Below are 16,921 nucleotides of genomic sequence, written 5' to 3' on the forward strand. Positions count from 1 at the left end.
TCAGGCTTCGTCAAGATAATATGTATGCTAACAATTTAAGGCAACCACTGAAAAGACAGAAACAATCAATAACTTCCAAACTAGTAGAAAGAAAAAAAAAATGAGAGAAAGCACTTTTAATCAATTAAAAGGACATAAAGAGGAAAACAGGAACATTTCAAAAGAAATACAAACAGAAAGGTTATGGTTAGGAAGATAGATAGAAATAAACCCAAAGTACATCAAAGCTCATAATCAATGTAAATAGACTAAAATCTCCAGTTAAAAGACAAAGGTTTTGGACTTCCCTGATGGTCCAGTGGTTAAGAATCCGCCTTCCAATGCAGGGGACGCGGGTTTGATCCCTGGTCGGGGAACTAAGATCCCACATGCCGCAGGACAACTAAGCCCCCACACGCAACCGCTGAGCCCATGCACCACATCAGGACATAGAAATGTTGAAAGTAAAAGAATGAAAAAAATATATATCAAGCAAAAACTTGCCCCCAAAGTTGCTGTATCTACATTAATATCCAATATGATTGACTTTAGAGCAAAAAAAAAAGGTTTTTAAAGAGATAAAATGGTTACTAAAAATTCCTAGAAGAATAAATATTACCACTGACTCAAGAAGAAAAACAATTTCAAATGATCCCATTATTATTGAAGAGGCTGTATTTTCATTAATAAATAAAATCTTCCTTTAAAGAAAACGCTGGCAAAATTCTACCAAATATCTAAGAAGCATATAGCTTCCATCTTACACAGTCTCTTCACAGAATAGAAGAAAGAACATTCCCCACTCATTTTAGGAGGTTAATATAACCTTGATCCCAAAATGGGACAGCACCAGAAAGGGAAATATTAAGCCAATCTCACTAATGATCATATATGCAAAAACCTAAATAAAGGATTTGTAAGCCAAAATTCAGTGACATGTAAAAATGATAATACATTCTAAGTTTGTTTTATTCTAAGAATGCAAGGGGTCAATACCGGAAAACTCTATTAATGTAATTTTGTATATTAACTGTTTAAAGAAGGAAAATCACAATTTTCTCAATAAATGCAGAAAACGTATTAAAGTTCAACAACCATTTATGATTTTAAAAGAAACTCTTAGCAAAGCAGGAATAGAGGGGAACTTTCTTAACGATAAGTTGTTTCTACAAATCAATGTGTAGAAAATCTATTCAACAGTGAAACATTAAGAATACTCCCTTTAAAACGGGAAACCTGAGGAAGATGCCTGCTATCTCCTTAGTTATTAACATTATGCTAGAGGGTTTCGCCAGTGCAATAAAACACGAATTAGGCTGCATAATGCACTGGGTAGCCCCATTATTATTTTCACGTGACCTAACTATTTATACAGAAACATAGACTCTATAGACAAATAACTTGGGATCAATAATCAAATTATTAGAATTACTAAGAGTTTAGTGGGAGTTCCCTGGCAGTCCAGTGGTTACTCGGACTTGGCACTTTCACTGCTGTGGCCCGGGTTCAATCCCTGGTATCCTGCAAGCCATGTGGCTCGGCCAAGAGAAAAAAAAAAAAAGACTTATTGGCACAAGGTGTGTTAGCACAAAGATAGACACACACAATGGAGCACAACAGAGAGCGCAGAAACAGAGCCACGCATTGATAGATATTTGATTTATTTAAAAAGTGTCATTGTAAAAGGGATTGTCTTTTTAATAAATTGTGCTGGAAACTTTGAATATCCATATGGAAAAACAACAAAATGTGATCCCTATCTTACATGCAAAAATCATTTCTAGATGTATTATAGATCCAAATATGAAGGCAGAAAAATAAAGTTTCTAAATGATAATAAAAAGGAATTACTTTGGTTTAGGAAAAACATTCTTAACAGAACACAAAAAGCACTAACTATAAAGGAAAAAATAAATTAAGAATTAATTTAGAACTTCTAATTAAGAGCTTTTAATTTAGAATTTTTTAAGTAAAACAATACCCTTAAAAGAGGGAAAAGTTTGGATTTCCCTGGCAGTCCGGTGGTTAAGACTCTGGGCTTCCAATGCAGGGGGCACGGGTTTGATCCCTGGTCAGGGAAATAAGATCCCACACGCCACGTGATGTGGCCAAAAAATGGGAAAAAACGCACATCTAAACAATAAATGATTAGTATCCAGGATACATAAAGAATGCTTATAATTCAAGTTGAAAAAAACAAACGACTCAATAGAAAAATGAGCGAAAGACATTAACAGCTATTTCGTGGACAGCAAGATAAATAATCAAGAACTACATGAATTATGAAAAGATGCTCTTCTTTATTCATAATCAATGAAATGCATCTTCTCATACCTTTCTTGGCTATTTCTGTCTCTGCCCCTCCCATTCTCAGAGCTCTACTGCTGAGTTATTTCAGCTTGTTCCTCCCATGATGTCTAGGGTCCTGTCTCCATCACGACTTTCAGGAGGAGCTGCCGTCTTGCGGAATATAATGGGAGGCAGTCCTAAATGTTATCGATATTTATAGAATTGTCACACTTTCGCCAAAACTTATGCTTCCCCAGCCCCACTCCAGGATGGCACTGTGATGATTCTCTGCTGAGTAGAGAGGGGGCTGGCTCTCAACTGGGTACCTCATTTTGCCTTTCACTTACCGTCACCGCTATTAGCAATCGCGCTAAGCAAGTCATGTACGGTATCTCATTTAATCCTTACAACAACTCTATGAAAGTAGGAATTTTCATTTTCTTTTCACATGGGAGGAAACTGAGACCCAGAAATGGTCCGTAACTTGCCTGAGGTCACATTGGTAAGAGGTGGAGTCGGGATTTGAATCCAGTTTCTTTGACTTGAAAGCCTGTGCACTTCGTCACCGTGTTATGCTCCTGTCCTCAGCTGCCTATCCTAATATTGCCACCTTACCTTGAGCACCTAGTAGGATTTTATGGATACTCAGATACAGCCATATGATGAGAATATCACTATGTGCATTATAGAAGAGAAGCTCGAAACTTGGAAAGTTTATGTGACTTGGTAGGGGCAGAGCCAAGGTTCAGACCAGGTCTGTTTGGTTCTAAATCCAGCTGTCTTGACCACTCTGCGCCATGCCCCCAATTCTTCCTTTTAGCAGCTAGCCCAGGGATCCCCACTGCTTTCTAAACTGTCTGACAGGCGATGACACTCAAACAGATTACAAGCAGACCTCCCAGCTGGTTCTACTGGAAAGATAATATCCCTGAGAGAAGCAGCTACACAGCGACTGAGCCCTAGGCCCAGAAGCAGAGGGCTCACTGCACACAGCATCGGTGTTTCTGTAGCTCTGCTCCCTCCCTCTCATCTCACACTGGAATGAAATAAATTTATTTTGTGCCAAACTAGGATTTCTTCTTTTTGGAATTGAGTAACTCAGGTCACGTGACCCCCTGCGGGGAAGTTACCCAGGGTGGGGTGTTAATTATAGAGGTGATGGGCATGTGGAAGAGGTCGTTAGAACAACAGACCTCTGGTGTCCCCACAGATGGTCAGAAAACTTTCAACTTCAGAGTGCTGATGTAAAGGCCAAGCACTGGGTCCCAGGAAGTCAGTAGGCAGCTGTCTTCTACATTTCACTCCTTTTCTTTAACTCTAGTTCAGACTAAAAGGAACCAGCCTCCTTGAAGAAATGATTCATTCCAGATCTAGAGCAAGAAATGTACAAGATGAGCCTGAGACTTTTTGTTGTGGCCAGAAAACAAGGAAGCTATTGAAAATGAATGGGGTCATGTCAAATGATACAAGCAACTTGTAGGAGGCTCCCATTGTCTGAAGATGGGACAATTTGAACATCAAAAAGAATAATGACTGTAATAGATTAAACTATGTTGCAGTGTTTCCTACTGATCACACTGTTCATAGGGTATTATCTCAAGCTGTGATACCTAGGAGTAGAGAGAACATAGGAATACTGTTGATTCTCATTATTCATGGTAGTTACATTCTATAAAGTCACTGTGACTGTGAGTGCTCAGTTAGTGAATATTGAGTCATTGCACCCGGAGGAAATACAGCATTAGATTCCCGGGTGTCTACCGTCAATACATAACCTTATTTTATGTGTGTTTCTGTTTAAAGACACCTTATTTAATATATATATTAATTCATTAACATTGAACTCACAGCACTATAGCTCATGCCTGAATGAAGCTTATCTAACACATGTATTTTCTCTCCAAGGCACATCACAGCCTTCTTGCACTTAGGAACACTAAATAGCACTTCAGCGCTACACGTTGGGGGACATTTTATTTATTTATTTATTTATTTATTTGCCCTCAGCCTGTTTGCTTCATTTTTTTTTTAAACATGTTTACTCTTCTTTTTTTTTTTAATTTTATTTTTGGCTGTGTTGGGTCTTTGCTGCTGTGCGTGGGCTTTCTCTAGTAGCGGCGAGCAGGGGCTACTCTTTGTTGCTGTGTGCAGGCTTCTCATTGCGGTGGCTTCTCTTGTTGTGGAGCACGGGCTCTAGGCATGCGGGCTTCAGTAGTGTGGCACGCGGCCTCAGTAGTTGTGGCCCGAGGGCCCTAGAGCGCAGGCTCAGTAGTTGTGGCATATGGACTCAGTTGTTCCGTGGCATGTGGGATCTTCCCGGACCAGGGCTTGAACCCGTGTCCCCTGCGTTGGCAGGCAGATTCTTAACCATTGTGCCACCAGGGAAGTCTTCATCAGGGACATTTTAAACAGAGAAAAAACGTGGCACCAGACTATGAAAACGATACTTGGTTATAGTCTGAGAGCTGAAACTAAAAGGCAGAGGGTAACCTTGTCTGACTTCAGCTGGGAACATGCATGGAGGGAGACTCAAATTTTTCACTGCCCTACACATGTCAGCAAATGACCGAAGAGGCACCATGGATATTGATTTGGGGGTTACAAATAAATTTCAGTGAGTAGGTGAATTCACAAATACAGAATCCACAAGTCCTGAGGATCGACTGTATGTGGATCATAGCATTGACAACTCCAGGGTTGGAAAAATCACACCTATGGGGTAGAGTTGAGAAGTTTTATGACTATTTGATCTGAAGCAACTAAAGGAAGGATGGCATTATTCACGAATAAGGAGAATTAATATATAGAGGAAATCAGCTGACTCAATTTCACTGTCTGCTGGATCAGGGCCGGATATAATGTGCTAAAATTGTGGCCGGAAGAGTTCTGGCTAGAAATAAGGGTGAACTTTCAGACTGAGAAAGTACTAACCATAGGTTAATAAAGGAGATGGGGGCATCGTTTTCCCTTCAAAACCTTAACATCAGGAAAGAAGTCCATCTACCTGGAGTGGCAAAAAGTAGTAGTTCCCAAACATTTTTCAAGCCTATGATTTATAAGGAGTTTTTTTATAGCAGCTTTGATACTGCTTTATAATATATACTCTCTATTCCTGGTGCTCTTGGGGGGTATAATACACTCCTAAAAGTTCTGATGGTGATTATTTAAACCTGAAGTTTGGATGAAACTGTTAAAGCAAGTGTCAGCTTCTCTTAAGCAGTATGCTTCCCAGGTGTTAGCTGAGGGCTCATGGTTCCTTGGAGATCCTGAATCCCCACATCATAGCCTCTGAGAGGTCAGACCCTCCTCCCTCCCACCACAGTTCGGCGGGTTCTGGGCAGCTTGCTTCTTTATGCTTCTGTCTTTCCCCACTCCTGTGCTTTCCACATTCTGACTTCCTGGTGTGCTGGCCCAGTTCGGCCTGTGTAAATCAAGATGCTAACTTCCGCCCTTTACTGAGAAAAGTTATATACTTGCCTCCGGCGTTTCACAAGTTCATTGGTAAAGAGGTCTTTGAGGGTCAGGTCAAGGGGAGGGATGACCCTCACCTGTGTGGTCTCCTGCCCTGTTGCTTCCCCCACCCCCCTTTGGTTTCTGTTCTAGCTCTCCTTTCTCTTGTAAGTAAATCAGCATTTTTTTTTCCTTTTTTTTCCCCTAGAAAACAACCATGTCCAGCCCCCTTCCTATAACTACAAGAATCTTCCTACTTTTTCCTTATGTGTTTTCCTCTTGAAGAGAAAAGCTGACGATTCAGCCACGGTAAGAATTCACATATAAACACGTCTGGATAAATATGTATAAAATATCAAAGATAATTTTGTAGTGGTAACAAGACCTAACCTGAAGAATGTAGTGATTTATTTTATTTTTTAATTTTTGTCTGGTGTAACAGCTTGGGACAAGGGAGAAGTTAGCTCTGCCTGGATGCTGGGGACTTGGGAAGGGGTAGGAGACCAGGTCAGACAGAGAGCAGCAAAGCCCAGCTGGTGGGGTTGGAGTCAGGCTGCTAGGCAGCAGAGGAGAAAGAAATGGTTTGGGAAAAGGAGTAGGAAGGGGATGGCAGGACTGTGAGTTAAGGGGGAAAGGGGTCTTATTTGTCTATTCTCAAGGTACTTTTCCCCCCTCATATTTTAACATCCCTGAAATTGTGATGCATGTTATATTAGAAAGCCTCCTCCAATTGCATTCAGCTGGGTGGTGGTCGTGACCTTCCGTGGATACTCTCTGATAAGATCTTAGTACCAGCATCAAAATCTTCTAGACTTGTTGAAAGATGGTTCGTGATAAATTACAACTTGGGAAACTTACCTAAATTCTAGCCTTAAAAAGAGTGTAAATCAAGAGATTTCCAGGTATGGAAACTATAGGAAATAAAGTCACCTGTTCAGAATATAAAGGGGCTGCTGTCTGTCTGGGAAAGAGGTTTCCTCAGGCCTAGGTGTTGGCAGAGGGAGCTAGCTGACCCAAGGAGTGCAGGAGAGCAGGGCTGAGAGCCAGGTTAGACCAACCGGGGCAAAGCACAGTTGGATATGGGGTTGTAATAATAATAACAGGTAAGAGGGAAGGCATACACCAGAGGAATGTGGGTGAAGTTGGGACCCAGCTCCAAACTGGCAAAGGGTCAGGCTCTGAAAAGATGGAGCCATGGGGACAGGACCTGAGGGGAAGAGGCAGTTGGGCAGCCTATGGCTGGAGGCCCAGCCATTGCCGGTCAGTTATAAAGCACTGGATCTGGAGATAAAGGAAAGATGGTAAATTCCCCCAACCCCCAAGAACCAGTGGAAACAAAGCTGAGCAGAAAGTGGCTCAGGGAAAATGCAGAGTCTCAGCTATCAGCCCCAGGAGCTTAGACGGCAGAGGAGGAAGGGAAAACAGATTTCCTAGGGAAAGAGCTGACGGGATAAATTGGGGGTGGCTGTCCATCAATGATGCAGTTTTGACCTCAACTCAGCTGTGAATGGGAGGCCCAAATAGGTTATAACCTCTCCTGGCAGAGCCAAGAGACACTGAGGCTGTATCCATCAAGTGCAGTTTAACCTGAAGCTGACTTAACCTGGTTCCCAAATAGGTGGACTCCTGCTTCTCTGGGGTCCAGGTTAGGGTGGGGCTGGAATGAGATGGAATTTCCTGAAAGGTGACTCTGCCTAGAGCCAGAGACAGGGGAGGCTCAGGAACACATTGCCAGTCTCTGTTGTTGGTGGCCTTAGTGAGCTGAGCTGACTCAGAGGGTTAGCACTGCACAGAATCTTCTATGCAGAATCCTTGCACAGAATCCTTGTGCCCTGCACCACAAGAGGATGTGAGTCAACTTGCCTATGGAGGGGCCCTCGCCGGGAAGGGCAGAGGCACCAAGAAGGGAGATGCTGCCTCCCAAGGGAGAATTCCCTCGTGGGCTTCTGGGTCTCCGTGGAGCGATCTGGGGGTCCTGCATTCCCAAGGGAAGGAGGGTACCAGATGCACAAGGCCTTGCAGCTGGCCCATGTCCCATCCCTCCAAAAGCAAAAGGGATCTAGGTTGCCCCTGATTTTAAGAGTGATTGCAGGAGAGTATGGAGAAATAACCTGGAATGCACAAGGCAAAGGCAGATGGGGAAAATGGGAGCATTTGCTCACCGCCTTATTCCAGAGGCTGTCATAGCCGATAACTGAGTGAGCAGCCAAGTTCCCCGACCCAGTGTGATTCCCCCTTTATGTGGTCACCTTCACCCTCGAATGATGCACTTACATTTCACAATCAAACACACATTTTGTATTTGATGGGGATGACTGGAATGGCCCAAAAGGACAGGCAGTTTCCTGCCCATGAGGGGATGGTTCATACGCGTATCCTCTTGTTCAGTTGGACCGATTCACTTAGATCAGGCACGAGATACTCAAACACATTGCTTTGAGTAGTATCTTGACTGGTCTAAAGGCTGTGTATGAGAAGACTTAGAACAACAGAGCAGCTGAATGTGTAGGGGTCCAGGAGAGAGGGTGACGGAGAGATGGACAGGGAGGCCGGGGCTGGCTGGAGAAGGGCCTATAGCCCAGGTAAGGAGTTTGGACTTATCTGAAAACATGGGGGGAGGGGAGAACAGTGTCACTGAAGATATTTCATCAGGGATGCGACGTGTCCCAGTTCTCTCGCAGTAGGGCAGTGACTGGGTTGGAGAATGAAGTTCTTTCCAGTCCTCCCTTCCAAACTGAGGGCCCTCAGGACAGTCACGGGCCTGAGCATAGAGCCGGCAGGCGAGGAAAGGGGCCCTTGTGGAACACACAGGGTGAGGACCGGGTTGTTGGATATTTAACCTGGATATTTCATCTCAGGTTAAAAGGAAACACATGGCTTGGGACTTCCCTGGTGGTCCAGTGGTTAGGACTCTGCGCTTTCACTGCCAAGCGTCCGGGTCCAATCCCTGGTCAGGGAACTAAGATCCCACAAGCTGCACTGGCCAAAACAAAACAAAAGAAACACATGGCTCATGAATAGCACTGGGCCTCAGTTTAACCTGCTGAAGCTCACGAATAGCACTGGGGCTCGGATGAAATGGTTTCCTCAGGAGGGTTTCTCTCCCTGGCCTGGGTTAGCTCTCCTTTGCCTTCTGAAGCGCCCTGAACATTGTCTCCTGAAACTCATCACTCTTGTTCAAAGCCTGTCTTGCCTTCAGGACTCTAGGCTCCAGGAGAGCAGGAAGTTTTGTTTTCCTTATTACGCTGTCTCCTCAGTTGCTTGCCTGGTTTCTGGCTCTAGAAGATGTTCAATAAAGATTTCTTGAATTAAGGACAAGAGTCATGCTGGAGGTGTGATCAGAGCAGGGAGCCGGGGGAATGTGACTTTCCTCACTTTCCTTTCCTGACTATTCCTGGAATAGTCACTAAAAGAAACAGTGTTTTAATCCAGGCTGTCATGCGTGCCCTGGATGTACTTCACTCTGGTGTGCCTTTATCTCCTCATTTGTGAGGTGAGGTAGATGGACTCAAATGATTGCAAGGGATTCTCCTTCTAATCCTAACATTTTGTGCATGAAAAAGTAGTCTTTGCTGCCACTCTCCTCTTTCCAGGGTTCTTTCCATTTCAGAGAGACGTGGCTACTGGCAAACTTAAAAGCACATCATGATTTTAGCCCTTCAGTAAGAAAGTGAAGGAATCTTATAAAGATGCAAGATACTTAAAGAGGAGGGTAGATCTGGACTACTCTCCAGGTCGGAATTTTGGAACTTGTTTGGAAATTCCAGTTTGGAATTTGTTCTGGGAAAGGGTGAATTAAACTGACTTCCAATGGCTTTCATAAAGAGCAAGATTTTTTTTTTGAGAGAGAGAGAGAGCAGAGAGCAAGAATCAGCCCTGCCTCACCTGAGGACACAGCCCTGCAGAGCTACCGCCAGGATCCTTCGCCCAGTGCCCCATGCACCACAGAGCTGTGCTGTGGGGAGGTGCGGAGTGGGAGAACTTCTCTGAGGGAAAAAAACCCAAGCTGCAACCACTCAGCTACTCACCGGAGGTCTCTTCCAGATGAACTGGATGGGGAACTTCTGGCTATAAAAGAGAGAGGTCTCGTCCGGTGGGAACTCAGGATCCACATAAAGAACCTGCTTTTCTAGACATTTCTTGTGAAGCTGCTCAAATGTCTTCTCTTTCACCCCGATGATGGGAAAATTGCGGCTGATGATGGCCGAGTAGATGCCACTTGGGTTTCCGCCGCCGGCCTCGGTGCCCTTGCCCTGGGCTACCTGGGGGATTGGCCCCGGAGACCTGGGCTCAGCCCCTGTCCGTGGGGCCACAGATGCGCTAATGACGGTCAGCATGACAGGCAACTTTGGAAGGAACAAGTTTTTAAAGACAACAAGATTCAGCTACCTTTAAGGAAAGGAAGCAACTGCAAAGAGGAAGTCGTAGTGATTCTGTCATTGGAGAGAAAAATGTCCGCATCCACTTCGAAGTGTAAAGCCCATCAGAAGGTCGTCCAGCTTGTGTTCACGTCAAAAACTGAGCTGTGATCCAGAAGCCATCCAGTTTTCCTGAGGAAGGAGTAAGGATTTCTGTAGCAGTTTTTACTTAGGGGGCTCCTACCAGCAGCATACATGCCAGAGGGAGAGAAAGAAAGTGAGGGTTGTGTTTCAGTGGCCCAAAGAAGCCTGAGCCAGGAAAACCAAAAATAGACATGAAGAAAGATCATGAGTATGAGAGCAAGAGAGAGGCTAGCAGTGTAGCTAGACTGCATTCTCGAGAGAGAGAAGGACCTGGCCAGGGATGTTCCTGTGTTGCCATTAAGTTCTGGTGTTGTCAGGAAATGAAAGGGGAATATTTGAGCAAATTGAACACTGAAACTTAGCAAAGAATGGCAGATACATTATTGAATTGGCAGTTATCCAGACTATCAAGCTATTAGCCACCAAATTAATGGAAAACAATATTGAAAAAAGCTTGCAAGGGTGAATGTGAGATACTGAATTCTAGGAGAATGTTCTAGGCATTTTTGAGAACATGATTTTTACTTTTTAAAATTCTAGGATATCAGAATATTATTCAACTGGATTTGGCATCTCTTCTAGAATGTTCTGATGTCAGTGTTCAGTGAAACTGTCTGGGTGGAAAATGCCACTCAGCAGAGTCCTCAGTTGAGAAAATCCCTGTCTCTTCTTGCCCACTTGACCTAGCTATCCCTTGTCTCTCCCCACCCCCAAGATAAACACTGGGACCAAATCTTCTACAAAAAGTGCACCTGAGTACAGATTATTCAGGCGTGCTACATTAGGCATCTGAGTCAGAAGTTGGAATTGGATACTGAGCCAGGTTGGCCGTCAAGTCCTGGCATATCATACCCAAACAGTTGGCTTCAGGGCTCTTAGATGAGACCACAAGTGGCTCTGGGGAAGGAAGTTGCCTGCCTGGCCTCTGCCTTGTCTTCTACTCACGGTAGCTGCTACCCAGGCTGTCAGGAGATGGCCATATACCAAGTGTGGCTGAGTGAAGGCTAGTCCCAGACTGCAGCTCTGCCTGTTCCCATGTGCCCATCTCATCAGCCCAAGGCTAGAGGCTATGAGAGAAGGTAGGAAGTGACAGCTGAAATAGGGAGTCCCGCCAGGCTCGTGATCCCTGGGGTTGCAGCTTTGAGGAACCATCAGCTTATTGCCCCATCCCTCTAAGGAAATGCCCAAGGATCTTTATTACTACTCTTGGAGAGGCAGAATAGAGAAGGGCAGCATCTGAAGCTGACTGCCTAGGTTCAAAGTCTAGGCCTGCTGCTCATTGGCTGTGCCTGTGTAGCTTTAGGTAAGTTACTTCTTCCTTTCTTCCTATGTCTCAGTTTTCTCACCTATAAAATGGGTATAATGATAGTCATTCTGTTATTGAGTTGTAAAAACTAAACAAATTGTGTACATTTAAAATAGTGGCAGGATTGTCTTAAGCACATAATAAATGTTAGAGATGAACCGAAGTTAATATTATTTTGGGTTATATCAGGTTGAATGACAGTTACTCATTGGCACAAATCAGCCTTTCACCTTATGAGCATTTGTTGACCATCTTCCATGTGAACAGTGCATCTGCCCAGGACCATGTGGTCACAGAGTCTCCAATCAGAGGCGTGCCTATCTGCCTGCACTAAAAGAGCCTCTAAAAAGACTGACTTCCACCATCAAACTCACTAATGGAATGGAAAACAAAGGGGGGCAGTTTCCTTCTCCCGCCATAATATGTGCCATCATATGTTTGAGTCCCAGCTCTATACCACCTTGAAATTCACAGCACCAACCCACATTTTATTGTTTCTCTTTATTGAGCTTCCTGTTTGCCACAGGACTATAAGCTCTGTGAAGGTGGGAACTGGGTCCCCACTGCACCGTAAGGGTTAAGCACATAGAAGGTTCTTAATAAATATGTGTTGTATATCTGTTGAATGACGTTTCCCTACGTGAGAAGAAATTTCTTCCGCTTCTTATCGCTTTGCCAATGCAATCAAAGTATCTTGGCTGATCTGCCTCCGGGGGAGGAGCTGTCTCTGGCCCCCACACAGCTGACCTTCTTTTCCTCAGCTGTCTAAGCTAGCTCCGTCCTTGGTAATGAAGATGGGTGTGTGATGGAGATCAGCCTCTTGTCATAGCACAATGGGAATACTGTGTCAAACACACAGTGTGCAAGGTGCTATTCATTTTGCTCTACCAATTGTTGTGAATAAAACCCCCTGTCAGATTAGCAGGTCCACACTCAAGGTTTATTCAGCCGCACAGCTGTAGAAGCTCATGCTATCAGCGAGAAATCCAATCCGAGCCCACAGACAAAGGTAGATGATGAGCATGTGAACAGCTGCGCGGTTTCAAGTCCCAGAGCCTCTTCAAGGATAAAGAACTCGTTTTTATAACATAGTTCAGCTAAGGTCAGGCAGCATCTGCAGCTGGAATGGCTTCTGTTGCGCCAAGGCAGTTAATGATTGCGTATCACTGTCTTCCATCAACATTTCTTTGATTCAACACTGTTGGGATTAATGCATTCGCTTATAATTAGAACACCTACCACTCATTAAGTGCCTACTGTGAGCTAGCCACTTCACATAGTTGTAAAAACTTTCTTTTTTTTTGGCGACACTGCGCAGCATGTGGGATCTTAGTTCCCCCGCCAGGGATCAAACCCGTGCCCCCTGCATTGAAAGTGCGGGGTTTTAACCACTGTACCACCAGGAAAGTCCCCTAAAAACTTTTAAAGTACTTTTAAACATACAAAAGCATTGCAAAGATAGCACAGATTTCCCGAATACCCTTCAACAGCCTCCCTTAATGTTTACACCTTACATAACCATGGTACAATGATCAAAAGTCAGAAATGAATGTGGGTAAGATACCACTAACTGAACTACAAGACATATTTTGATTTCTTCAGTGTTTCCGCTAGTGCTTTTTTCCCCCTTCTGTTACAGAATTTGATCTGCACTGCATTTAATTGTCATATCTCCTTAGTGTCCTCCAATCTCTGACAGTTCCACAGTCTTTGTCTCTCTTGAACTTGGCACTTTTGAAGAGTACTTGTCAGGTGTGTTGTAGAATGTCCCTGACTTGAGTTTGTCTGATGTTTTTCACATGATTAGACTGAGATTATGGTTTGGGGGATGAATATCACAGAGGTTATGCACCCTTCTCATCAAATCAGATCTGGGGGTACATGACATTGATGTATTTTATTACTGGTGATATCAACCTTGAGTACTTGGCTAAGGTGGCATCTACCAGGTTTCTCCAAAGTAAAGTTACTATTTTTTTCCTTTCCATACACATGGAATACTTTTAATCTGTACACAACCCTGCACGTTTGATTAATCCCATTTTACAGCTGAGAAAACTTGAGATATCTGCTCTATTTTTACAGTTAAGTCATGGGAAACTCACAGAATTTTAGAGCTTATCTCTTTTCTTGAACAAAAGAGGAAACCAAAGCCTAGAGAGATTAAATGACATGGTCAAGGTCATTCTGCCAGTTCACTACAGAACCAAACTAGACCCCAGGTCTCCTGATATCCAGTGAAGGAATAAATGCATGACTAAGACTCCAGTAATGTGCATTAGGCATAAGATCTCTGGATCCTTGCATATAAATAGTCAGGGCTTCCCTTCCCCTAGCTCTGATGGGAGTGAAATCTAACACCATCAGCCGTGCTGAAAACAACAGTCAAGAAGCAGCTGTCTGATTCTGGTTGGCCTTGCTGTGGCACTGCAGTCTTTAGCTGGTCATAAGACAGGCAGATCTGATATCGGATGCCAATGTCTCCTTTATTTCTGCTAGAATGTGAGCTATATGGCCCCCGTTGTCTGCGGTTAATATGGTAATCTGTTTCCAGTGGAGTTGCTGATGGCTTTCTATGCCCTGGACTGAGAAGTTATTTTAGTCTAGAGTGCCACTCCCCCCCACCCCCACCCGCGGAATTATGCTGGGCATTCAGAGAGTTTGGTAGATGGAAATCTTAAAAGCAGAGTGGAATGCTTGATATGGTCATAGGAGTTCCATGACTAAGAAGGCTTTTAGGTAAGATGGTCAGTTATGAGCTAAAACCCATTAAACTCCAAATATTTATGTGTTTTGACTGTGTTTCTGCTGCCTATCACTATGATACACTGATACTGAAAAGGATGTGAAAAAGTGAAGGAATTCTGCACGCAGACCAAACTCTAGAACTGCTGTCTTCCCTAGGGCTACAACAATCTGATAGGCCGGTATTAGTTAACCAGGATGTAAGGCTCAGCACAACTTTAAGGCAAACTCACGGTGACGAGCTGTGCTTTCCACTCTACGGAGCCTTTAGGAGAATGGCCCAATCTGGGACTGGCCCTGGTCATGTTGATGTGTGGGACCAGGACCCTAGAATTCACTTAGTTCTGAAAGTGAGTTGTACCCCAGAACATAAATAGTCCTATAGGTACATTTAAATGAAAACAGCCAGGACTTCCCTGGTGGTCCAGTGGCTAAGAGTCCGTGCTCCCAATGCAGGGGACCTGGGTTCGATCCCTGGTCAGGGAACTATATCCCGCATGCTGCAACTAAGACCCGGTGCAGCCAAGTAAATAAATAAATATTGAAAAAAAGAAACTAGGCCTCTAGGGCAGGGAATGTTTTGGTACCTGGTCAAACTGGAATCTACATCCTCGGATCACTTCTGTCAGGAACTGACCACCCCAGGTCCACTATAGCCAGGATCCACAGGATGATTTAGACCTGGGAAAAAAAGGAAGGTGACAAAACTGGCCTTCCAAATGCATGAAGGACTTTCCCTGACCACTATACAGGGCATCTGCCCTAAATAAATGCCTGACATAAACATGTATTCCATTCTATTTCTTAGTGTGAATACCCTCCTGAAAGCTCCATGGTCAGCTCCTGCAGTCAGACAGGACCTCTGTGGGGAAGCACATATAGAAGCACGTACAGCGCTGCCATAGTGTGGGTGGTGTGAGGTCAGGGGCTGCTGGCCTAGTGCTCCGAGGGTGGTATTTGTGTTCCCTGAAGTAGGGGGCTTGGTTTGGCCCGGCATTTCTCCGGTGAAGAACAGCTGATCTGATGATTCTGAAGAGGTCTGCTGCATCAGAAATAAAGGTGTTTTCTTGTACTGGAGTTCATTATTTTTATTTTTATTAGAAAAAATTTTAATTGAAGTATAGTTGATTTACAATGTTGTGTTAGTTTCAGGTGTACAGCAAAGTGATTCAGATATACATATACTTTTCCAGATTCTTTCCCATTATAGGTTTTTACAAGATACTGAATATAGTTTCCTGTGTTATACAGTAGGTGCTTGTTGTTTATCTATTTTATATATAGTAATGTGTATCTGTTAATCCCAGACTCCTAATTTACCTCTCCCCCACTTTCCCCTTTGGTAACCATAAGTTTGTTTTCCATGTCTGTAAGTCTGTTTCTGTTTTGTAAATTCATTTGTATCATTTTTTTTTTAGATTCCACATATAAGCGATGTCGTATGATATTTGTCTTTCTCGGTATGACTTACTTCACTTAGTAAGATAATCTCTAGGTCCATCCATTTGCTGCAAGTGGCATTATTTCATTCTTTAAAAAATTTTTTTATTTATATATTTTTAAATATTTATTTTGGCTGTGTCGGGTCTTACTTGCGGCATGCAGGATCTTTGTTACAGCATGTGCACTCTTTAGTTGCAGCATGAATGTGGGATCTAATTCACCGACCAGGGATTGAACCCAGGCCCCTTGCCTTGGGAGCAAGTGAGTCTTACCCACTGGACCACCAGGGAAGTCCCATTATTTCATTCTTTTTATGGCTGAGTAATATTCCATTGTATGTGTATACCACATCTTTTACCCATTCATCTGTTGATTGACACTTAGGTTACTTCCATGTCTTGGCTATTGTGAATAGTGCTGCTATGAACATAGGGGTGCATGTATCTTTTTGAATTACAGTCTTCTCTGGATATATGCCCAGGAGTGGGATTGCAAGATCATATGGTAATTCCATTTTTAGTTTTTTTAAGAAACCTCCATACTGTTCTACATAGTGGCTTGGAGTTCATTCTTAACTCCATTTGTTTCATCCTATTTTACATGCTACAGCTTATAAGCCTTTACAACAATAGAAAGCAAACATTTTAAAGCTATTAGATACTAGGAAGATATGGCCCAGCATCTTTGTTTTTAAAACTTTTTGTTTTGAAATAGTTTAAAACTTAACAGGAAAGTTGAAAATATAGTGTAAGGAATTCCTGTATACCCTTCATGCAGATTCTTCAGTTATAACATTTTAATACATTTTGTCAATTTTCTCTGTCTCTTTTTCTCATACATACATAAATTATTTTCTGAGCCATTTGAGAGTAAGTCAGAGCTATGCTACTTTAATACTTCCGTATGTATTTCCTAAAAATAAGGAAATTCTTCTATGTAATCATAGTACAATTCTCAAAATTAGGAAAATTACCATGTAATCAAAAGATCCTATTCAAGTTTTGCCAACTGTCCCAGTAATGTCCCTTATAGTTCCAGGATGGAACCCAGGATCATACATTTGTTGTCATGTCTCTTTAGTCCCCCTTTAATCTGGAACAGTTCCTCAGACCTGTTTTTCATGGCCTTCACATTTTGAGCAGTATAGGATGTGCCTCAATTCTGTTTTTTTTAAAAAATATTAATTAATTAATTTGGCTGCGCCAAG

At 43.2% G+C, this 16,921-nt stretch overlaps 2 protein-coding genes across 8 annotated transcripts in view; both read right to left on the reverse strand.

Annotated features, from left to right (window-relative positions):
• CAPN3 (calpain 3) overlaps positions 1–10,056 on the reverse strand; it is a 49,398-nt gene extending 39,342 nt beyond the window's left edge. For both annotated transcript variants that reach the window (XM_022587371.2, XM_089904970.1), the window contains exon 1: positions 9,747–10,056. In XM_022587371.2, the coding sequence (XP_022443079.1) occupies positions 9,747–10,055 (309 nt within the window). In that variant the 5' untranslated portion in view covers position 10,056. The remainder of the gene's footprint in view (positions 1–9,746) is intronic.
• A 100-nt stretch (positions 10,057–10,156) lies between these two features.
• The window catches only part of GANC (glucosidase alpha, neutral C), an 82,724-nt gene continuing 75,959 nt past the window's right edge, over positions 10,157–16,921 (reverse strand). For 2 of the 6 annotated variants that reach the window (XR_002646562.3, XM_022587365.3), the window contains 2 exons: positions 14,859–14,952; positions 10,157–10,268 (listed from right to left, as the gene is read on the reverse strand). Coding sequence is in view for 3 of the 6 variants with exons in the window: in XM_022587365.3 (XP_022443073.1) it covers positions 14,897–14,952 (56 nt within the window). In the remaining 3 variants the exon portion in view is untranslated. The other 4 variants (XR_002646563.3, XM_022587366.3, XM_022587368.3 and 1 more) reach the window with 3 other exon arrangements.

Source organism: Delphinapterus leucas, chromosome 2 (assembly GCF_059928025.1).
Source record: "Delphinapterus leucas isolate spDelLeu-1000000601 "Yukka" chromosome 2, BTC_Dleu_Yukka2, whole genome shotgun sequence".
Taxonomy (NCBI): domain Eukaryota; kingdom Metazoa; phylum Chordata; class Mammalia; order Artiodactyla; family Monodontidae; genus Delphinapterus; species Delphinapterus leucas.